This window comes from Salvelinus alpinus, chromosome 3 (assembly GCF_045679555.1).
Source record: "Salvelinus alpinus chromosome 3, SLU_Salpinus.1, whole genome shotgun sequence".
Lineage (NCBI taxonomy): Eukaryota > Metazoa > Chordata > Actinopteri > Salmoniformes > Salmonidae > Salvelinus > Salvelinus alpinus.
The window spans coordinates 74,828,421-74,853,004 of record NC_092088.1 but is presented as its reverse complement, the minus strand read 5'-3'; the positions used below and the strand labels follow the sequence as shown (position 1 = coordinate 74,853,004).

The 24,584-nt window shown below is 42.5% G+C and overlaps 1 protein-coding gene across 6 annotated transcripts in view; it reads right to left on the bottom strand.

Annotated features, from left to right (window-relative positions):
* Positions 1 to 24,584, bottom strand: part of LOC139571290 (trinucleotide repeat-containing gene 6B protein-like) — a 52,840-nt gene that overhangs the window by 10,784 nt on the left and 17,472 nt on the right. Inside the window, exons 6-13 of one of the 6 annotated variants that reach the window (XM_071394029.1) lie at positions 16,107 to 16,265; positions 10,513 to 10,709; positions 10,260 to 10,334; positions 6,518 to 6,727; positions 6,071 to 6,178; positions 4,124 to 4,252; positions 3,548 to 3,718; positions 497 to 625 (exon numbers count right to left, since the gene is read on the bottom strand). In XM_071394029.1, the coding sequence (XP_071250130.1) occupies positions 497 to 625; positions 3,548 to 3,718; positions 4,124 to 4,252; positions 6,071 to 6,178; positions 6,518 to 6,727; positions 10,260 to 10,334; positions 10,513 to 10,709; positions 16,107 to 16,265 (1,178 nt within the window). The remainder of the gene's footprint in view (positions 1 to 496; positions 626 to 3,547; positions 3,719 to 4,123; positions 4,253 to 6,070; positions 6,179 to 6,517; positions 6,728 to 10,259; positions 10,335 to 10,512; positions 10,710 to 16,106; positions 16,266 to 24,584) is intronic. The other 5 variants (XM_071394030.1, XM_071394031.1, XM_071394032.1 and 2 more) reach the window with 5 other exon arrangements.

Below are 24,584 nucleotides of genomic sequence, written 5' to 3'. Positions count from 1 at the left end.
CATACAGAGAATTAGATAATGTAGGCTACCCCTCTGCCTATTGGCTTATTCATGCCTGTCTCTAAATACAACACTGCCCCTTTGATTAAGACAAGCTTTTTACCTTAAGACTGGCTTTTCAAAGAAATGTAGCCTACATGTTTTGTGCTCTTGTAGGAAGCAGCAACTCCCCATTGCTGACCTATACTTATGTATAACTGGGATAATAACTCACTGATCTGAAAAGTGCCTTCACTCGCAGCTGATTGAAAGACCGCTTATGGGCCACCCCTGCCAATAGAATTCTACTCCGTTGCGTTCTGGCTCTGCCTACAACAAAATCACAGACTCAATCTTGCAAAGTTAGATGTGTTTTGGTTTGTTGCATTGAAAAGGGACCGATATGTTGATTAGATCACAGAAGAACGGCCACGCTCGCTGCTTAGAGGGAACATTGGTTGTGTTGTTTCCAGTGCAGTAGTATTAGTAGCAGCTGTAACAGTAATAGCAGTTTGACCTGTTGTGGGTCGGCCTGCTGGCGTAGGTTCTGGGGGAACTTTCTCTGGTTCTGTAGGAGCTGTTGTAGCTGCTGTGGTGAGGTGAGCTGCTGGGGGTTCTGCTGCTGCTGGAGGAGGAGCTGGCAGGCCTGGGGGAGAGGGAGAGACCTGTTACAACACCCCAAGAGGAAGGCAGTCTCAACACAGTGCAGTGTTTGCTGCGGCGCCACGGCAAACTCATTGGTGCCACACCCCCAAAAATATGGAACATGAACAAATATTTCTGGCGAAGTTCACATTTAAGACACTAGAACAGTCCACATTTAAGACACTAGAACAGTCCACATTTAAGACACTAGAACAGTCCACATTACTTTTCCTCTGCAAACAAAATGAGCAATGAACAGAAAAATCTGACAACCCCATAGTATAATAGTTCATCTGTTTACCTAGTCGGCTTGTTGTCGTGTTCTATGGGAGAGAAATATTCCTTGAGGCGCATTCAAGTTACGAGTGCCATATGGAGGGAAACATGCATTCTGACTACCTCGAAATAATTTGGGGGAGTGACTAATTGTGATGACAGGTGAAATGTTTTGTTGAGCAAGAGTAGTGGTAACCAGGGAAAGTGTTAGGGGGAGAAAATAGTGACATGAAGTGGTCTCTGCGAGAAGTACAGGCATGTTACCCCGAGTTTCCTTAACAGGAAGGCCTCCATTATATTTACTGTGTTTATCCAAGTTTTTTGGGACATAAAATACATCAATAGGATGCTAACTAGATAAAAGATGACATTTGGTATCTAGCTAATGATTAGCCCAATAGGCAACCCCATGCGTCAGCCTATTTATAGCCAGCCACTATTCTGAATCAATTGGGCTGCAGGTAATATGCTTATTGCATAACTGATAATATGGACTAGAGGTCGACCGATTAATCGGAATGGCTGATTAATTAGGGCCGATTTCAAGTTTTCATAACAATCGTAAATCGGTATTTTTGGACACCGATTTGGCAAAAACTTTTTTTTTTTTTTTTTTTACGGCTTTATTTAACTAGGCAAGTCAGTTAAGAACACATTCTTATTTTCAATGACGGCCTAGGAACGGTGGGTTAACTGCCTTGTTCAGGGGCAGAACGACAGACTTTTACAGTGTCAGCTCGGGGATTCAATCTTGCAACCTTACGGTTAACTAGTCCAACGCTCTAACCACCTGCCTCACATTGCACTTCACGAGGAGCCTGCCTGTTACGCGAATGCAGTAAGAAGCCAAGGTAAGTTGCTAGCTAGCATTAAACTTATCTTATAAAAAACAATCATAATCACTAGTTAACTACACATGGTTGATGATATTACTAGTTTATCTAGCGTGTCCTGCGTTGCATATAATCGATGCAGTGCGCATTCGCGAAAAAGGACTGTCGTTGCTCCAACGTGTACCTAACCATAAACATCAATGCCTTTCTTAAAATCAATACACAAGTATATATTTTTTAAACATGCATATTTAGTTAATATTGCCTAATAAAATGAATTTATTTTAACTAGGTAAATTGTGTCACTTCTCTTGCAACAGAGTCAGGGTATATGCAGCAGTCTGGGCCGCCTGGCTCGTTGCGAACTGTGTGAAGACTATTTCTTCCTAACAAAGACAGCCAACTTAGCCAAACGTTGGATGATTTAACAAAAGCGCATTTGCAAAAAAAGCACAGTCGTTGCACGACTGTACCAAACCATAACCATCAATGCCTTTCTTAAAATCAATACACAGAAGTATATATTATTAAACCTGCATATTTAGCTAAAAGAAATCCAGGTTAGCAGGCAATATTAACCAGGTGAAATTGTGTCACTTCTCTTGCGTTCATTGCACGCAGAGTCAGGGTATATGCAACAGTTTGGGCCGCCTGGCTTGTTGCAAACTAATTTGCCAGAATTTTACGTAAGTATGACATAACATTGAAGGTTGTGCAATGTAACAGGAATATTTAGACTTATGGATGCCACCCGTTAGATAAAATACGGAACGGTTCCGTATTTCACTGAAAGAATAAACGTTTTGTTTTCGAGATGATAGTTTCCAGATTCGACCATATTAATGACCTAAGGCTCGTATTTCTGTGTTTTATTATGTTATAATTAAGTCTATGATTTGATAGAGCAGTCTGACTGAGCAATGGTAGGCACCAGCAGGCTCGTAAGCATTCATTCAAACAGCACTTTCCTGCGTTTTGCCAGCAGCTCGTCGCAATGCTTCAAGCATTGCGCTGTTTATGACTTCAAGCCTATCAACTCCCGAGATTAGGCTGGTGTAACTGATGTGAAATGGCTAGCTAGTTAGCGGGGTGCGCACTAATAGCGTTTCAAACGTCACTCGCTCTGAGACTTGGAGTAGTTGTTCCCCTTGCTCTGCATGCGTAACGCTGCTTCGAGGGTAGCTGTTGTCGATGTGTTCCTGGTTCGAGCCCAGGTAGGAGCGAGGAGAGGGACGGAAGCTATACTGTTACACTGGCAATACTAAAGTGCCTATAAGAACATCCAATAGTCAAAGGTATATGAAATACAAATCGTATAGAGCGAAATAGTCCTATAATTACTACAACCTAAAACTTCTTACCTGGGAATATTGAAGACTCATGTTAAAAGGAACCACCAGCTTTCATATGTTCTCATGTTCATAATTTTATTTTGGAGTAGAATGTCATTTTAAAAAGTCTCCACAACTAAGCTTCTCAGTCCTTCTACATAAAATGTATTTGGGGAGGGACCCCAAAACAATCCCCCCACTGCTATTTCTCTCTCCAGAGGAAACATTGACAGTGGCTAGAGGAAGAAGGGGTATGAACAGAGGTAGATGTCTGATAGAGCTGTAACGTCTCTAATTTGTAAAACAAATTGGTACTTTTACTGACTTGTCATAGGCCTATATAGGTATATAAAAACATTGACGTGTCAGCTAACAACGCTTTAATTAGAACAAATCTATGGTTAGTTTTGGTGTTCCTCAAGGCTATGTTCTCTGGCCACTACGGTTTTCATTCTAGAGTTGTATAGGAGTACAGCTACTCACCAGCTGGAACTGAATATGGGGGGGGTAGATGCCACTCAGCATGGCGATGTGCTGGGGGGACAGCTGAGGGGGGAAGACACCCCCTCCTACACCCGCCACCCCACCCACACCCCCGATTCCACCCACGCCGGCACTGGGAGGTGCCACCTGCTTCAGCATGGAACCTGGCACCTGGAACATCGGTGTTACCATGGGAACGTGGAACATAAACACAAAGCACCTTCTGTCTAGCACATTCCCTCTAATAAACAGAAAATCAGTGGTGCACTACTACTATCGATTTGGTGAGGTTTTCTTCCTCCACCGAGTGAGTTCACCTAATCACTCACATTAGCTAATGATCCAGAGCAAGCTGGCAAAATAAATCACATCCCTGGAAACATGTTGCACATAAAGTTCTGACTAAGAAGCCAAAAGACCAAAAATCTATTGTTCCTGAGCAGATGTTGTGGCATATAGTAGACTGATTTGCACCAGGGATATTGATCAGCAAGTATTGTGAAAAAAGCTGTGAGAAAAGATTAACATTAAAACAGCTGATTACTTTTACAGTCTGATCAAATACAACAATGGTACCTGAGGCGACAGGTACTGATGAGGCACTTGCGCTCGTATCCCAGCAGACGTGTTGATGGGTGGCACACCGGGCTGGTGTCTGGACTGGGTCATCCCACCACCGCTGCCACCAAACATGTTATGACCACCCTGACAGGGGAACAGAGAGGGAGAGGGTTACAAACATGGCTGACTCTTAGACATTAAGACGGGGGAGATAAGGTAGGAAATTACAGATGAAGAGAACGGTACAACAATAAACAGGTCTCCATCCAAACTTTTTGCGAGAGTAAAGTACATGTCGGATAAAAAAAAAGTTACGGCAGGCCTGAAACAGAACATTTGCCGGTAAACATTCTAAATGACAACAAAACACACTAGACTAGCTGGGATCGTTTTGTGTAGGTAAAATACATTTTGTGAGAAATGGAGGTGAAAATACATTTTTATTATAATAACTATCATATCGAAGTAAACTTGGAGTCACCCCATGTTATGTTGTGTGGTCCTCCCACTATGACTCGGGAAAGCACGCAGTTTGTTAGGCTACAGATTAAATAAATGATGAACTTCACAGGATGGTGAAAGTGGAAGGCGATGAGCTTGATGCTACTTTCCAATAAATATCGAGGGACTTATTCTGGTGACATGATGATCGATGCTTGGTTACTGTTTGACAAACTCGCTCTTATCCATAATAATCTCATAGACAGTGCCTTTGAAAAGTATTCAGACCCCTTGACCCCACATAATGACATAGCAAAAACAGTTAAAAAAAAAATCTTTGCTAATATATTATAAGTAAAAAAAACTTGAAATACTAAATTTACTTATGTATTCAGATACTTTGCTATGAGACTCAAAATTGAACTCCGGTGCATCCTGTTTCCATTGATCATCCTTGAGATGTTTCAAAATCTTGATTGGAGTCCACCTGTGGTAAATTCAATTGATTGGACATGATTTGGAAAGGCACACACCTGTCTATATAAGGTCCCACAGTTGACAGTGCATGTCAGAGCAAAAACCAAGCCATGAGGTCGAAGGAATTGTTCGTAGAGCTCCGAGACAGGATTGTGTCGAGGCACAGATCTGGGCAAGGGTACCAAAAGATATCTGCAGCATTGAAGGTCCCCAAGAACACGGTTGCCTCCATCTTTCTTAAAATGGAAGAAGTTTGGAACCACCAAGACTCTTCCTTGAGCTGGCACCATCCCTTCGGTGAAGCATGGTGGTGGCAGCATCATGCTGTGGGGATGTTTTTCAGCGGCAAGGACTGGGAGACTAGTCAGAATCGAGGGAAAGATGAACGGAGCAAAGTACAGAGAGATCCTTGATGAAAACCTGCTCCAGAGTGCTCAGGACCTCAGATTGGGGAGAAGGTTCACCTTCCAAACACAGCCAAGACAACGCAGGTGTGGCTTCAGGAAAAGTCTCTCAATGTCCTTGGGCCAGAACCCGGACTTGAACCTGATCTAACATCTCTGGAGAGACCTGAAAATAGTTGTGCGGCAACTAGATCTTGATAGGATCTGCAGAGAATAATGGGAGAAACTCCCAATTTTTTTTGTTTATTTAAGTCAGTTAAGAACAAATTCTTATTTACAATGACGGCCTAGGGAGAGTGGGTTATTGTTCCCCTGCCTTGTTCAGGGGCAGAACGACAGATTTTTACCTTGTCAGCTTGGGGATTTGATCTTGCAACCTTTCGGTTACTGGCCCAACGCTCTAACCACTAGGCTACCTGCCGCCCCTAAATACAGGTGTGCCAAGCTGGTAGCGTCATACCCAAGAAGACCAGGCTGTAATCGCTGCAAAAGGTGCTTCAACAAAGTACTGAGTAAAGGGTCTGAATACTTTTCACAATTATTGTTTAAAAATATATAAATTAGCAAACTGATCGGGGACCAGGTTAGCAGTGAAGCAATGAGCTGATGGTCTGATGGAGACAGAGGGACACAGCCTTACTTGTCTAGGGGGGATAGTGTGGCTGTAGAGGGGGGAGGGCTTGTAGACAGTGGGTGGAGAGTACTCCTCCCCAAGGCACCCATCCTGATTGGTGAACGGCAAGGGCTGCTGATCGCAGTGACAGCCAATCGAAGTAGTTGCCCAATTTGGGGGAAGCAGTAGGCAAGACAGGAAGAAGGATACCAAATGATGGGGCAGGAAGAAGGATACCAAAAGAAGACGGGAAAGGAAGAAATACAGAGAAGAAAATGTTAACGGGACAAGAGGGACTTGGAGAAGTCAGTCAGTACAGAGGTGTGCGCCTCAAATAGCACCCTATTCTCTTTATAGTGCACTACTTTTGGCCAAGGCTTACAGGGCTCGGATCAAAACTAATGTACTATACAGGGAATAGGGTGAAATTTGGGACGTATCCAGAGAGGTTTGCGATGTGTCTGAGGTACAAACCTTGTCATAAGGCCCAGGGTCACCAGGTCCAATCTCTTTGGAACCAGGTGAACGGTAGACCATCCCTCCTCCTCCCACTCCTCTCTGCCCTCCTTTACGCATCTCTCCATTGTAGTCATTCAGGCCCATCCCTCGCTTCTCTCCCTCCATTTTCTTATCCTGAGGAGGACCAGGGGCCAGGTCCAGAGGCCGCCCGCTAGGATCATCACCCTACAAACACAGCACATATCTTCACTACCACCATCAACCCCAACATAGTTATGACGTGGCGTAAAATTAACACCTGCCAAATGAGGGTGAATTGAGGTATTGGAGAGTAAAAATTTATATTTCACAAGCCACGTAGGCGGGTGGTCGATTTGCAGGGCTCTACAGGGCGAGCATTACATTCACGAATAGAAATAGGAGTAAAAAGTAAAGGATGAGCACACGTGTACGATCTGGTGGCGAAGGTCGGGTCATGCGTCCTACGAAACATGACCCGCCAAACCGCACCTCTTAACACCCGCCCTCAACCTGAAAGACAGCCGCACCAATGTGTCGGAAGAAACACTGTTCCAACTGACGAGTCGTTGCTAGAGCGCGATGAGCCAAGTAAAGCTCCCCCGGCCAAACCCTCCCCTAACCCGGAAAACGCTGGGCCAATTGTGCGCCGCCCTATGGCACTCCAAATCACGGCCAGTTGCGATACAGCCCGGGATCGAACCTGGGTCTGTAGTGACGCGTCTACTTAGACCGCTGCGCCACTCGGGAGGCCCTACAGTAGCTTGTTTTGAGAGTATTTCTGTGGTTATGTTGCATAGCTGCTAATCGCACAAAGAAATACGAATCTATAAACCACGTCGCGCAGCAACACTGCCTGGCTAGGGAGCTTTGTGCAGTGTGCTGATAGATTCATTTTTGGAGACTGCGCACAGGCATAAAAGCTGGTCTAATTTACTCCAAAGTCTACAAAGTGAGACTTTGTCCTCGTGTTTCTTGGCAATTTAGATTGTTTTGATCACAAGGTCGGTTGTTTTTCAATGTTAGTTTGAGTCTGCTGCTTCAACTGATAGCATCTCTCCGCTGTCTACTAGTCAGATCCAAAATCTCAGACACACTTGAGACTTCAGTGACACCATTACCACGGTAACCTCTCGCCCTTTAACTCATCTGATATTTTGATTTAAAGACTCACGTCACAATACATTTTTTATAAATATTAGGCATAGTCAGTTTGTTTTCTCCATAATTTTCAAAAAAAACTAACTCAGCAACAAAAAAACATCCTCACTGTCAACTGTGTAAATATTTGTATGAACATAAGATTCAACAACTGAGACAAACTGAACAAGCTCCACAGAAATGTGACTAACAGAAATGGAATAATGTGTCCCTGAACAAAGGGGGGGGGTCAAAGTCAAAAGTAACAGTCAGTATCTGGTGTGGCCACCAGCTGCATAAAGTACTGCAGTGCATCTCCTCATGGACTGCACCAGATTTGCCAGTTCTTGTTGTGAGATGTTACCCCATTCTTTCACCAAGACACCTGCAAGTTCCCGGACATTTCTGGGGGGGGGCCCTAGCCCTCCGATCCAACAGGTCCCAGACGTGAGATCGTGAGATTGGGATCCAGGCTCTTCGCTGGCCATGGCAAAACACTGACATTCCTGTCTTGCAGGAAATCACACACAGAACAAGCAGTATGGCTGGTGGCATTGTCATGCTGGAGGGTCATGTCAGGATGAGCCTGCAGGAAGGGTACCACATGAGGGAGGAGGATGTCTTCCCTGTAACACACAGCATTGAGATTGCCTGCAATGACAACAAGCTCAGTCCGATGATGCTGTGACACACCGTCCCAGACCATGACAGACCCTCCACATTGATCCCGCTCCAGAGTACAGGCCTCGGTGTAACGCTCACTCCTTCGACAATAAATGCGAATCCGACCATCACCCCTGGTGAAACAAAACCGTGACTCGTCAGTGAAGAGCACTTTTGCCAGTCCTGTCTGGTCCAACGACGGTGGGCTTGTTCCCATAGGCGATGTTGCTGGTGAGGACCTGCCTTACAACAGGTCTACAAGCCCAAAGTCCAGCCGCTCTCAGCCTATTGCGGACAGTCTGAGCACTGATGGAGAGATTGCCCGAGTTACACCAGGAACGCACAGTTGTTGCCGTCCTGTACCTGTCCCGCAGGTGTGATGTTCGGATGTACCGATCCTGTGCAGGTGTTACACGTGGTCTGCCACTGCGAGGACGATTGTCGTGGCAGAATCAGATTTAGCTAAGTAACATAGATAGATAAGATGTTATTTTCATCATATGCTTGTGAGATACTTGTCATTAGAATGGTGCCCTTTGGACTATAGGATTGGCAGTGCATTTTCCCCTTCTGTGATAGGACTTAGTAACTTGGGGCCAGAGAGGGGAGAGGTCAGGCTTGTCTACATAAGTCAATGTATATGTTAAACCATGTGGTGCTATGTAGAATATCAGAAGGGGAGGAGGACAGAGTGGAACGTTGTGTTCTTATGGGAATGTGTCTGTAACTATTCCTAAACCATGTGAAGGGATGGTGTTATTAATTGGGGAACCAGTTAGTTCTCATACAATGGCTGTACGCCAGTCACTCCCTACTTTTCCCATAGGGGGAAGGAGTTTGGCCGTGTTTGGAACCATTGTATGTCCCCTCTGAGGTTGCCCTTATCTTGATCTAGTATATGACCTAAGAGGCTCACTGTCTTTTCTGAGCTTATCCAGGAGGGGGTGTATTTGAGATGGGAGTATCTCAAATGACAATTGATATATGCCATTGGATGAGGTAATGTTTTGGTAGACAGTGAAGTATCAAGCATGAGATTGAAACCTTGTCTTGGGAGACCAAACTGAACGATGATTTATAGCTGATGCTGTCTAGCGATAGGATACTCCTCTTTCGGGTAAAGGATTCTTTGTAAGTTGAGAGGGGTGTATCTTGGCTATAAATGAAACTAAGAATTGTTTTGTAAGCACTCAGAGAATTCATTTATAGACACTGAATTGATCTGAGTCAAAAAAGGGCTTTGGTGAAGCTTATATATATATTAAAGATGTACTTTATAAAATAACTGACTTGTGTGTGGTTGGCTATCTCTCTTTATTGAGTAATACAGGAAATTACCACGACACGATCAACTGTCCGTTCTGTCTCCCTGTAGCGCTGTCTTAGGCATCTCACAGTACGGCAATTTATTGCCCTGGCCACACCTGCAGTCCCCATGCCTCCTTGCAGCATGCCTAAGGCACGTTCACGCAGATGAGCAGGGGCATCTTTCTTTTGGTGTTTTCAGAGTCAGTAGAAAGGCCTCTTTAGTGTCCTAAGTTTTCATAACTGTGACCTTAAATTGCCTACCGGCTATAAGCTGTTAGTGTCTTAATGACCGTTCCACAGGTGTATGTTCATTAATTGTTCATGGTTCATTGAACAAGCATGGGAAACAGTGTTAAAACCCTTTATAATGAAGATCTGTGAAGTTATTTGGATTTTTACGAACTATCTTTGAAAGACAGGATCCTGAAAAGAGGACGTCTTTTTTTGCTGAGTATATCTCGCCATCTACCTGCCAGGTTTATGGACCAAAAAGTAAATTTTAGGCCCTGCTTGGCATGACATCCTCACTGTAATAACTACAACAAAACATCTCACTATGTCCAGTATCTCAACACACAACCTATGCCTGCCCATGGACCCTAAACCTTGTATTTGCTCTGGAACTTACCAGGAGCCCCATGTTGGAGAACTGTTTGTTCATGGGGTTCATCCAGGAGTCTCCTCCTCCACTCTTCAATGGAGCCTGAGACAGAAACATACAGATATAACATTTCTGGCAGTAGTTTTTTGTTCTGGCACAAACATTGTCAAACAAATAGTCATCTTCAAACCAAAAGACCTCATCAAAAATCCAACTCCTATCAAGTATTTGAATGAGGCAACAACCAAACAAACCACCCCCATTGTGAATGCTTTTCTACCTTGTTGGGCTTCTTGCCCCCGTGACCTTGGCCCCAGCCCCCACTGTTGTAGGAAGAGTTGCTACCCTGGGAACCAGCGCTGCTCCACACCCCTCCACCTCCCTCCTCCTCTTCCTCCCAGCTGGAGTGACGAGAGGCCGCCACAGAGCCCTGGTCACCCTCACCCCAGCTTCCTTCTTGCATAGACTTTGAACCTGCTAGGGATATAACAATGAGTAGCATTATTACACCATAAGAACATAATACCATATTAACAAAATGCTGTGTTATGATGACAATGCAAATCTGTGACTGTCTGGATATTTTGGGAGACAAAACCATGTCACTCTGCAAGGGTGACTCGTCACACAGCTACGCTTATGACATACAGAGCACTTGGAAAGTATTCAGACCTTCCCTTTTTCTACATTTTGTTACAGCCTTATTCAAATCAAACTTTGCCACATGAGCTGAATACAATAAGTGTAGGCCTTACTGTGAAATGCTTACTTACAAGCCCTTAACTCTTCTTGAACTGCACGTTAAGAACATTTACCAAATAAACTACAGTAAATAAAATAATAAAAAGTAAACAAAAAAACATACAGGGGATACAGAGTCAGTGTGCGGGGGTACAGGTTAGGTCATTTGTAAATGTATGTAGGGAAGAAGTGACTACGCATATATAATAACAGTGAGTAGCAGCAGTATACAAAACAAATGGAGGAGGGGGGGGGGGGGGTCAATGTAATAGTCCAGTGGCCATTTGATTAATTGTTCAGCAGTCTTATGGCTTGGGGGTAGAAGCTGTTAAGGAGCCTTTTGGTCCTAGACTTGGCCTTCCGGTACCGCTTGTCATGCAATAGCAGAGAAAAGTCTATGACTTGGGTGATTGTAGTCTAACAATTTTATGGGCTTTCCTCTGACACGCCTATTATTTAGGTCCTGGATGGCAGGAAGCTTGGCCCCAGTGATGTACTGGCCCATACGCACTACCCTCTGTAGCGCCTCACGGTCAGATGCCGAGCAGTTGCCATACCAGGCAGTGATGCAAGCGGTCAGGATGCTCTCGATGGTGAATCTTTTGAGGATTTGGGACCCATGCCAAATCTTTTCAGTCTCCTGAAGGGGAAAAGGTGTTAGTCGTGAAGAGGGCACGACTGTCTTGGTGTGTTTGGACTAGAGGTCGATTATTTATGGCAGATTTTAAGTTCTCATAACCGGTAATCAGCCTTTTTGGATGCCGATTATGGCTGATTACATTGCAATCCACGAGGAGACTGCGTGGCAGGCTGACCAACTGTTACGCGAGTGCAGCGTTAAAAGGACCTTGTGGCTGCAAGGAGCCAAGTTAAGTTGCTAGCTAGCATTAAACTCATCTATTACAACAACAAAAAAATCTTCACATAATCACTAGTTAACTACACATGGTTGATGATATTACTAGGTTAACTAATTAACTAATAATTACTAGGTTGCACATAATCAATGCGGTGCCTGTTAAATTGATCATCGAATCACAGCCTACTTCAACTTCGCCAAATGGGTTATTTAACAAAACCACATTTGCAAAAAAAAGCACAATCGTTGCAATAATGTACACAAGTATATATTTTTAAACCTGCATATGTAGTTAAAAGAAATTCATGTTAGCAGGCAATATTAACTAGCAAAATTGTGTCACTTCTCTTGCGTGCAGTGCAAGCAGAAACAGGGTATATGCAACAGTTTGGGCCACCTGGCTCGTTGCGAACTGTTGAAAGGCCATTTATTCCTAACAAAGACAGTAATTAATTTGCCAGAATTTTACATAATTATGACATAACATTGAAGGTTGTGCAATGTAACAGTAATATTTAGACTTAGGGTTGCCACCCGTTTGATAAAATACAGAACATTTCCGTATTTCACTGAAAGAAAAAAAGTTTTGTTTTCGAAATTATAGTTTCCGGATTTGACCATATTAATGACCAAAGGCTCGTATTTCTGTCTGTTTATTATATTATAATTAAGTCTATGGTTTGATATTTGATAGAGCAGTCTGAGCGGTGGTAGGCAGCAGCAGGCTCGCAAGCATTCACTCAAAGAGCAGCTGTTAGTAATGCTTGATGCACAGCTCTGTTTATGACTTCAAGCCTATCAACTCCCGAGATTAGGCCAGTAATACTAAAGTGGCTATAAGAACATCCAATAGTCAAAGGTATATGAAATACAAATAGTATAGAGAGAAAGTCCTATAATTCCTATAACTACAAACTTCTTAACTGGGAATATTGAAAACATGTTAAAAAGGAACCACCAGCTTTCATATGTTCTCATGTTCTGAGCAAGGAACTTAAACGTTAGCTTTTTTACATGGCACATCTTGCACTTCTACTTTCTTCTCCAACACTGTTTTTGCATTATTTCAACCAAATTGAAAATGTTTCATTATTTATTTGAGACTAAATTGATTTTATGTATTATATTAAGTTAAAATAAAAAAAAGTGTTGATTGTTCATTCAGTATTGTTGTAATTGTCATTTATTACAAAAAATTATATATACACATATGCAAATTAATTACTTAAAAATCATACAATGTGATTTTCGGGATTTTTGTTTTAGATTCCGTCTCTCACAGTTGAAGTGTACCTATGATAAAAATTACAGACCTCTACATGCTTTTTAAGTAGGAAAATCTGCAAAATCGGCAGTGTATCAAATACTTGTTCTCCCCACTGTATATATATACACTGCTCAAAAAAATTAAGGGAACACATAAACAACACAATGTAACTCCAAGTCAATCACACTTCTGTGAAATCAAACTGTCCACTTAGGGAGCAACACTGATTGACAAAATTTCACATGCTGTTGTGCAAATGGAATAGACAAAAGGTGGAAATTATAGGCAATTAGCAAGACACCCCCAATAAAGGAATGGTTCTACAGGTGGTGACCACAGACCACTTCTCAGTTCCTATGCTTCCTGGCTGATGTTTTGGTCACTTTTGAATGCTGGCGGTTCTTTCACTCTAGTGGTAGCATGAGACGGAGTCTACACTAGCGTCCCACATATCCCAGAGAGGTTAATGAGGCCTGTTCAGCCCGCCTTTGCCTGTAGTCCACGATCAGCTCCTTTGTCTTGCTCACACTGAGGGAGATGTTATTGTCCTGGCACCACACCACCAGTTCTCGGACCTCCTCCCTATAGGCTGTCTCAGCGTTGTCGGTGATCAGGCCTACCACTGTCATCAGCAAACTTGGTGTTGGAGTCGTGTTTGGCTATGCAGTTGTGGGTTAACAGGGAGTACAGGAGGGGACTAAGTACACACCCCTGAGGGGCCCCAGTGTTTTTTTTATTGCACCTTTATATAACCAGGTAGGCTAGTTGAGAACAAGTTCTCATTTGCAACTGCGACCTGGCCAAGATAAAGCATAGCAATTCGACACATACAACACAGAGTTACACATGGAATAAACAAAACATACAGTCAATAATACAGTAGAAAAATAAGTCTATATACAATGTGAGCAAATGAGGTGAGATAAGGGAGGTAAAGGCAGAAAAAGGCCATGCTGGCGAGGTAAATACAATATAGCAAGTAAAACACTGGAATGGTAGATTTGCAGTGGAAGAATGCAAAGTAGAAATATAAATAATGGGGTGCAAAGGAGCAAAAATAAATAAATAAATACAGTAAGGGGAGAGGTAGTTGTTTGGGCTAAATTATAGATGGGCTATGTACAGGTGCAGTAATCTGATCAGAGTGGCTGACGTGTGGTTGCCTACCCTTACCACCTGGGGGAGGCCCATCAGGAAGTCAAGGATCCAGTTGCAGAGGGAGGTATTTAGTCCCAGGGTCCTTAGCTAAGTGATGAGCTTTGTGGGCACTATGGTGTTGAACGCTGAGCTGTCGTCAATAAACAGCATTCTCATAGGTGTTCCTTTTGTCCAGGTGGGAAAGGGCCGTATAGAGTACGATTGAGATTGCATCATCTGTGGATCTGTTGGGGCGGTATGCGAATTGGAGTGGGTCTAGGGTAACCGGGAGGATGCTGTTGATGTGAGCCATGATCAGCCTTTCCTGACTTCCTACGTGAGTACTACGGGGCGGTATTCATTTAGGCAGGTTAACTTTGCTTCCTTGGGCACAAGGACTATGATGGTCTGTTTGAAACATGTAGGTATTACAGACTCACTCAGGGAGAGGTTGAAAATGTCAGTGAAGACACTTGCCAGTTGATCCACACATGCTTTGAGTACACGTCCTGGTAATCCACCTGGCCCCGTGGCTTTGTGAATATCTTGCTCACATCGGCTACCGAGAGCGTTATCACAGTCTTCCGGAACAGCGGGTGCTCTCATGCATGCTTCAGTGTTGCTTAACTCAAAGCGAGCATTAAAGGCATAGCGGGTGCGTTATCGCAGTCATCTGGTAGGCTCGTGTCACTGAGCAGCTCGCGTCCGGGTTTCCTTTTGTAGTCTGTAATAGTTTTCAAGCCATGCCACATCCGATGAGCGTCAGAGCCGGTGTAGTAGGATTCAATTTGAATCCTGTACAGCATTGAAGGTCCTCAAGAACAAAGTGGCTTCCATCATTCTTAAATGGAAGAAGTTTGGACGACCAAGACTCTTAATAGAGCTGGCCACCCGGCCAAACTGAGCAATCGGGGGAGAAGGGCCTTGGTCAGGGAGGTGACCCAGAACCCGATGGTCACTGACAGAGTTAAAGAATTCCTCTGTGGAGATGGGAGAACATACCAGAAGGACAACGATCTCTTCAACACTCCACCAATCAAGCCGTTATGGTAGAGTGGCCAAACCACACTCCTCAGTAAAAGGCACACGACAGCCCACCTGGAGTTCGCCAAAAGGCACCCAATGGTCTCAGACCATGGGAATCAAGATTCTCTGGTCTGATAAAACCAAGAATGAACTCTTTGGCCTGAATGCCAAAATCACGTCAGGAGGAAACCTGGCAACATCACTACGGAGAAGCATGGTGGTGGCAGCATGCTCTGGGGATGTTTTTCAGCGGCAAGAACTGGGAGACTAGTCAGTATTGAGTGAAAGATGAACGAAGCAAAGTACAGAGAGATCGTTGATGAAAACCTGCTCCAGAGCACTCAGGATCTCAGACTGGGGCGAAGGTTCACCTTCCAACAGGACAACGACCCTAAGCACACAGCCAAGACAACGCAGGTGTGGCTTTCGGACAAGTCTATGAATGTCCTTGAGTGACCCAGCCAGAGCCCAGACTTGAACCTGATCGAACATCTCTAGGGAGACCTGAAAATAGCTGTGCAGCGACACTTCCCATCCAACCTGACAGAGAAATAGAGGATCTGCAGAGAAGAATGGGATAAACTCCCCAAATACAGGTACACACACACACACACACACACACATTCAAACATTCCTAAAAACCAGTTTTTGCTTCGTCATTATGGGGTATTGTGTGTAGATTGATGTGGGAAAAAACAAATTTGTACATTTTAGAGTAAGGCTGCAACGTAACAAAATGTGGAAAAAGTTATAAAGGATCTGAATACTTTCCGAATGCACTGCACCTATAGTTAGAAAATCAGCCATCATATCTTTGAGGATTTACAGTGGTCAGTTCCCTTACCAGATTTGATGGGGTTGGGTGAGGGGTTTCCCCAGCCAGAGGTGGTCTTCCCAGGATCTTCCCAGCCGGTGGGGGTCTCAGTAGGTTTCCCCCAGGCTGCAGTGCCGTTGTCCACCGGGGGGTCCGAGGGAGAGCCACCGTCCCAGCCGGACGATGGACCTACACACAGGAAAACAATGGGATCAATCCATCAGTGAGTGGTTTGTTTGATTTATGTACTCTATAGGTTTATGAAAAAGTGTAACATTCCATTTGTAAAGGGTTTATATTTACGTTAATGGTTAGTCATTTGTAAATGCATTATAAAACATTAATAAATGGGTTATAGTAGTGCTATAGTCAGTGCTTGCCAAATAGTGAGCCACTATTTACCTCCAGCTATTAAATGCATATAATATTGAACCCTTATGTATCATAATGGAACATTATTATTATGTTCTTTTTTTGTATTTTACCCCCTTTTTCATGATATCCAATTGCGATCCAATTACGATCTTGTCTCATCGCTGCAACTCCCCAACATGAACCGCCAAACCGCGTTTCTTAACACCTGCCCGCTTAACCCGGAAGCCAGCTGCACCAATGTGCAGGTTGACGACCGAAGTCAACCTGCACAAGGAGTCACTAGAGCGCAATGAGCTGAGTAAAGCCCCCCGAGCCAAACCCCCCCTAACCCGGACAATGCTGGGCCAATTGTGCACCGCCCTATGGGACTGCCGGTCACAGCCTGGGATCGAACCCGGGTCTGTAGTGATGCCTCAAGCACTGCGATGCTCTGCCACGCAGGAGGCCCTATGCAACCTTATTTTCAATGGTTGCAGTTACACAATTTTTATTTTCTCACTTCGGTGTGATGCATCGTTTCTCTTTCCCAGGAACAGAAATGGTTGGTTTTCAGATCAATGGTCAACTCCCATGATGTGTCTTGCTCCACGTTTAAACCCCTGATGATTTTTGGTCAATTTAGCCATTTATTCCATCTGAAGATCTCAAGCCATATTATTGGCGTGTTTCACTGGTTTCTGAGAAATTACCTACTTTGTGATACAGCATCTGCACATGTTCGAATCTGCGCTTGAAATAAATACCTGGGACGTGCTCAGAATTATGTGTTGATACTGACAATGTGACAGTGATTTGTGAAGAATCAGGATGGACGTGGCTATGAGAAGTGTGCAAAGGCCAGACAGAAGAGATTACGCAAAATAAACATTAACAAGATAAATTTAATTTTTCCCTTTTGGATACATAATTTCTGATGGATGATTTAACTTCCTGCCCAGCTAGCTAAGTAGCATCTCTGTCCTACCTAGCTAGGAAACATTAGCTAGCTAGCATTAGGTCAAACCTAAAATGGCTTTATAAATATAAGAATTCAGCTAGATGATTTAGCATGAGATAATCTTGGGCATGATATTGTTAACTAGCTAAGTTGTTCACCTTTGCTGGCTAGTTAGCTTCACAAGTTAGCAAACGTTACCAGCCAGCTAGCGAACATCGACATGATAGAAATTCCATGCAATTTGTTTTGCTATCTTTTTTAGATTAGCATGCTCATTATTTAACATCAGAACTCATGTCTGTCTAGCTAGGTACCTGGTAAGTGAACTACATTTCATTACATTTAAGTCATTTAGCAGACGCTCTTATCCAGAGCGACTTACAAATTTTTACCTTTTTTATTTTTTTATATTTAACTAGGCAAGTCAGTTAAGAACAAATTCTTATTTTTCAATGACGGCCTAGGAACAGTGGGTTAACTGCCTGTTCAGGGGCAGAACGACAGATTTGTACCTTGTCAGCTCGGGGATTTGAACTTGCAACCTTTCGGTTACTAGTCCAACGCTCTAACCACTAGGCTACCCTGCCACCCCCCCTGCCACCCCCAACTAACTAGCATCCTATCAGCACACTAGTGGTTCCAATTGTTAGAATCTAGCTAGCTAGCGTATTTGTGATAACTAGCTAACCCCTTTAATTGGTGGTCGCTAGTGAAGTTTACATACACTAAGTTGACTGTGCCTTTAACTTCTCTAGGATAGGGGGCAGCATTTTCACGTTTGGATGAAAAGCATACCCAAATTCAACTGCCAGCTACTCATCCCCAGAAGATAAGATATGCATATTATTAGTAGATTTGGATAGAAAACACTCTGAAGTTTCTAAAACTGTTTGAATCATGTCTGAGTATAACAGAACGTATTTAGCAGGTGAAACCACAAGGACAAACCATTCAGATTTTTTTTTTTTTAGGTCACTCTTTTCAATGAGTTTATTGAGAATACAGATTTCTAATTGACCTTCTTGCAGTTTCTACCGCTTCCACTGGATGTCAACAGTCTTTAGAAATTGGTTGAGGGTTTTTCCTTTGTGTAATGAAGAAGTACGGCCATCTTGAACGAGGGTCACTTGTTGTGTACTGCTTGTTAGAGGCGCATGACCAGAAAGCTAGCTACAGTTTGTTTTAATCCTGTATTGAACACAGATCATCTCGTTTTAAATTTTATCGATTATTTACGTTAAAAAATACCTAAAGTTGTATTACAAAAGTCGTTTGAAATGTTTTGGCAAAGTTTACAGGTAACCTTTGAGATATTTTGTAGTCACGTTGCTCAAATTGGAACCGGTATTTTTCTGGATAAACGCGCCAAATAAATGACATTTTGGATATATATCGACGGAATTAATCGAACAAAAGGACCATTTGTGATGTTTATGGGACATATTGGAGTGTCAACAACAGAAGCTCGTCAAAGGCATGAATTATATTTTTATTTCTGCGTTTTGTGTCGCATCTGCAGGGTTGAAATAAGCTTATCTCTTTGTTTACTATGGTGCTATCCTCTGATAATAGCATCGTTTTCTTTCGCCGAAAAGTCTATTTGAATTCTGACATGTTGGCTGGATTCACAACAAGTGTAGCTTTAATTTGGTATCTTTCATGTGTGATTTCATGAAAGTTTGATTTTTAATAGTAATTTATTTGAATTTGGCGCTCTGCATTTTTACTGGCTTTTCAACGAAAGAAAATAAAATCTGAATGTACACTTTTGGAATTACAGTAACACTGCAATGCCCTCTCCCAGAGAAGTTAAACCGCTTTGAAAATTCCATAAAATTATGTCATGTTTTAGAAGCTTCTGATAGGCTAATTGACATCATTTGAGTCAATTGGAGGTGTACCTTCGGATGTATTTCAAGGACTACCTTCAAACTCTGAAGGTACCACGTTCATCTGTACAAACAATAGTACGTAAGTATAAACACCATGGGACCACGCAGCTGTCATACCGCTCAGGAAGGAGACGCGTTCTGTCTCCTAGAGATGAACATACTTGGGTGCGAAAAGTGCAAATCAATCCCAGAACAACAGCAAAGGATCTTGTGAAGATGCTGGAGGAAACAGGTACAAAAGTATCAATATCCACAGTAAAACGAGTCCTATATCAACAACCTGAAAGGCCGCTCAGCAAGGAAGAAGCCACTGCTCCAAAACCGCCATAAAAAAGCCAGACTACGGTTTGCAACTGCACATGGGGACAAAGATCGTACTTTTTGGAGAAATGTCCTCTGGTCTGATGAAACAAAAATAGAAATGTTTGGCCATAATGACCATTGTTATGTTTGTAGGAAAAAGAAGGATGCTTGCAAGCCGAAGAACACCATCCCAAAAGTGAAGCACGGGGGTGGCAGAATCATGTGGGGGTGCTTTGCTGCAGAAAGGGCGGGTGCACTACACAAAATAGATGGCATCATGAGGCAGGAAAATTATGTGGATATATTGAAGCAACATCTCAAGACAGGAAGTTCAAGCTTGGTGACAAATGGGTCTTCCAAAAGGATAATGACCCCAAGCATACTTCCAAAGTTGTGGCAAAATGGCTTAAGAACTAAAGTCAAGGTATTGGAGAGGCCATCACAAAGCCATGACCTCAATCCTGTAGAAAATGTGTGGGCAGAACTGAAAAAGCATGTGCGAGCAAGGAGGCCTACAAACCTGACTCAGTTACACCAGCTCTGTCAGGAGGAATGGGCCAAAATTCACCCAACTTATTGTGGGAATCTTGTGGAAGGTTCCCCAAAACGTTTGACCAAAGATTAAATTGTTTAAGGCAATGCTACAAATACTAATCGAGTGTACGTAAACTTCTGACCCACTGGGAACGTGATGAAAGAAATAAAATCCGAAATAAATTCTCTACTATTATTCTGACATTTCACATTCTTAAAATAAAGTGGTGATCCTAACTGACCGAAGACAGGGCATATTTACTAGGATTAAATGTCAGGAATTATGAAAAACTGAGTTTAAATGTATTTGGCTAAGGTGTATGTAAACTTCTGACTTCAACTGTAGAAGGGGACCATGAGACCCAATGTTGTATTTTAAATAGTTAATATCTTGTCAATTTCTAAGCTGACTTGTAAAGTAGAGAAAGACACCACCTGTTTATCTGAATTAGTTAGGCTACGCACTGTATCAATGATAGGCTACATGAGTCACTGCCATTATCTCCCACCCCAATGTATCATATTAAATTACATTTTTGTTCTTACTATGTATTGCATGTTTGAGATTATATGCTGTTATGTTTCCAACTCACGAAATGGCCACAAGGTTTCCAAATTTTTTAAGCTATATTTTTAGAAGTTAAATATTGGTAGGCCAAACACATTAATAAATGTGACTAATTTCAGAAAACTAAGCGCATGTCACTATTTCACAGGAGCGCCATTTGAATGTAAACAGCATTTTTTGGCAAAAATTCCTTCCTGAACATGTGAACTTTCATGTGCCTTAACTTCTTATGGCTGCATCCCGCTAACGGGATCGATATGACAACAGCCAGTGAAAGTGCAGGGCGCCAAATTCAAACAGAAATCTCATAATTAAAATTCCTCAAACATACGTGTGTCTTATATCATTTTAAAGGTAATCATGTTGTTAATCCCACCAAAGTGTCCGACTTCAAATATGCTTTTCAGCAAAAGCACTACAAACGATTATGTTAGGTCACCACCAAACCACAGCCATTTTTTCAGCGAAATATAGCAGTCACAAAAAGCAGAAAGAGATAAAATGAATCACTAACCTTTGATGACTATCATCAGATGACACTCATAGGACTTCAGGTTACACAATACATGCATGTTTTGCTTGATAAAGTTCATATTTATAACAAATAATCTGAGTTTACATTGGCGCGTTACATTCACTAGTTCCAAAAACATCAAGTGATTTTGCATAGCCATATCGTTTCAACAAAAATACTCATCATAAATGTAGATGATAATACAAGTTATACACATGGAATTATAGATATACCTCTCCTTAATGCAACCGCTGTGTCAGATTTCAATTTTTTTTAACGGAAAAAGCAAACCATGCAATAATCTGAGACGGCGCTCAGAACAATAGCCAAATTAGCCGCCATGTTGGGGTCAACAGAAACCAGAAAATACATGACAAATGTTTCCTTACCTTTGATGAACTTCATCAGAATGCAGTCCTAGGAATCGCAGGTCCACAATAAATGCTTGATTTGTTCGATAATGTCCGTTATTTATGTCCAATTAGCTACTTTGGTTAGCGCGTTTGGTAAACAATTCCAAAGTCAAAAAGCGCGTCCAATATAACGTGACGAAATGTCCAAAAGTTCCGTAACAGTCAGTAGAAACATGTCAAACGATGTATTGAATCAATCTTAAGAATGTTGTTAACATACATCTTGAATAACGTTCCAACCGGAGAATTACATTGACTTCAGTTGAGAGATGGAACAGAGCTGCCTATCACGTGAACGCACGTATTCAATACGTGGTCACCTCATGGCAGTGATTACTCATTCCTGTCTCCTGCGGCCCCCCTTCACATTAGAGTCATCAGACAAAGTTCTATTGACTGTTGACATCTAGTGGAAACCGTAGGAAGTGAAAACTCATCCATATCTTGCTGTAATTTCATTGGGAGCTTGGTTGAAAATCTAGCAGCCCCAGAAAAAATCCAAACAGGAAGTGGAACTTCTCAGGTTTTTGCCTGCCATATGAGTTCTGCTATACTCAGACATATTTCAAACAGTTTTAGAAACTTCAGAGTGTTTTCTATCCAATACTAATAATAATATGCATATATTAGCAACTATGACTGAGGAGCAGGCCGTTTACTCTGGGCACCTCTGTGCACCTTTCATCCAAGCTACTCAATACTGCCCCTGCAGCCATAAGAAGTTAATAACAAACTTGTATGCCATCTACGAATACAAATAAAATTGTTAAAATTACAAGCAGAGTGGCTTAGCCATTGAAAAAGTTGGCAACCTTCCAGCTAGCCATGGTTGGCTGAGATAATGAGTGGGCTGGACATGCTGAGATGAGTCTGCCATGTAGCACGCCTCTGTCTATAATATGAGTCAGCATGTGTAGTTAATCCTAAAGAGGCTTTTTTCTGCATAAGTATTGCTCTCCACCTTCTGGAGGACTGAGTTTTGAAATCAGTGGAATTAAGAGTATGATAGCTAAGGATAAAATTCTGGCGTTTGATTGCAAATATGCAGATGGAGTCAAAAAGAACACAGAAGGCTTTGGATTACATCTTCAAACTAAGGACAAACATGGCATCTGCGACAGAGGGAGAAGCGTCCATCCATGTATACGGGTAATTTCCGGTTTTACAAGTTTCAAATTGTCAGGTCTTTTTCATTTCAAGTTAGTGTTCTGTTAGCTAGCAAGCTAACGTTAGCCTAGTTAAATATAGGTTAAATAAACAAATAAAAATTATGGATTATGGGGTTCATTGTTTAGCTAGCTAGATGTCTAAACAAGAGACTCCAATATGCAAGTAACTATTTCAATAGAATATTTGATGTTACTGTGACAACTGTCGATAGATGTAGTTGGTAAATTCGCTCTGGCTATCTACTCCGATTTCAGAGCACTCTCGTCCGAATATGCAAGAGAGCAGAATAACCGACGAATTTCCGAACGCTCAACACCTGTGGAATACGGCCAGTGTCAGTAAACGTTTGCAAAAAAAAAGCTTAATTAAATTGTTGCCAGCAGCACAGCTGCAGTCACCAACGCTCTGGATAACCAGCTCTGCTAGGGCGAGTAAAATGGTCAGAGTGAGCGGTTCTCATGTGTCAAAGTAGCTAGCAAGCTAGCTAATGTTAGCCAGTTAGCTTGGGTGCTTGACTGCTGGTAGGTCAGAAGGCTCGGATCAACCCTACTTTTAGGCCAGAGCGTCCAGTGTGCGCCCCGAGAGTTAAACACTACGAATTTACAAACGGCCAATCTGACAACGCTCTGAGTTTACGAACGCCCAGAGCACTCTGGCACTCCAGATTGAATTTACAAACACACCCGTAGTATAAACCAGTCGTTAGTCTTGAAATCTGTTTGTTTTAGTACATAGCCTCACATGTGAATCCTTAACGAGATGGGTGCAGCCATTCAAAGGCCATTTTGTCAAAAGTGAGGTTTCAAGTTTATCAACTTTCAAAGCAGAATTACTTTCCCATTGTTCCTCAACTGTAGTGTATGATATAATTTTCTAGCTCTGAGTCTAATTTTATCCAATGTAAAAAACACAATTTCAAATTTTGCTACATAAGACTGAATCAAGCCGGTCAGTCATAAATGGTCAGTAGGTTCCCACTTTCTTTAAAGATATATTTTTAGCAGTTATAAAATGTTGGTAACTCATTTGTTAATGGTCAGTGGATTGTCAAATCTATACAACAGGTAGACCTTACTGTGAAATTCTTACATACAAGCCTTTAACCAACAACGCCGTTAAGAAAAATAACAATAACGAGGCTATATACAGGGGGTACCGGTACAGAATCAATGTGCGGGGGTACAGGTTAGTCGAGGTAATATGTACATGTAGGTAGGGGTAAAGTGACTATGCATAGATAATACGACAGCGAGTAGCAGCAGCTACTTTGCAAATAGTCCGGGTAGCCATTTGATTAACTGTTCAGCAGTCTTATGGCTTAGGGGTAGAAGCTGTTAAGGAGCCTTTTGGACCTAGACTTGGCCCTCCGGTACGCTCGCTGTGCGGTAGCAGAGAGAACACCGCCTGGTATAGGGCCATACACACTACCCTCTGTAGTGCCTTGCAGTCGGATGACGAACAATAGCCATAGCAGGCAGTGATGCAGTCAGGATTCTCTCAATGGTGCAGCTGTAGAACTTTGAGTATCTAAAGACCCATGGCAAATATTTTCAGTCTCCTGAGGGGGAATAGGCATTGTTGTGCCCTCTCCATGACCGTCTGCGTGTTTGGACCATGATAGTTTGTTGGTGAGGTGGACATCAAAGTAAGTGGCATAAGGTATACTTTTAGCAGTTACGTTGATAACTAATATATCAATGTTTATAGGTCTGTCACATATAAAGTATATATATATTTTTAAGAGAGAAGATTCAACACTTTGTTAAACATGTTCAATCAATGAATGGTGGGTATGAAGACCA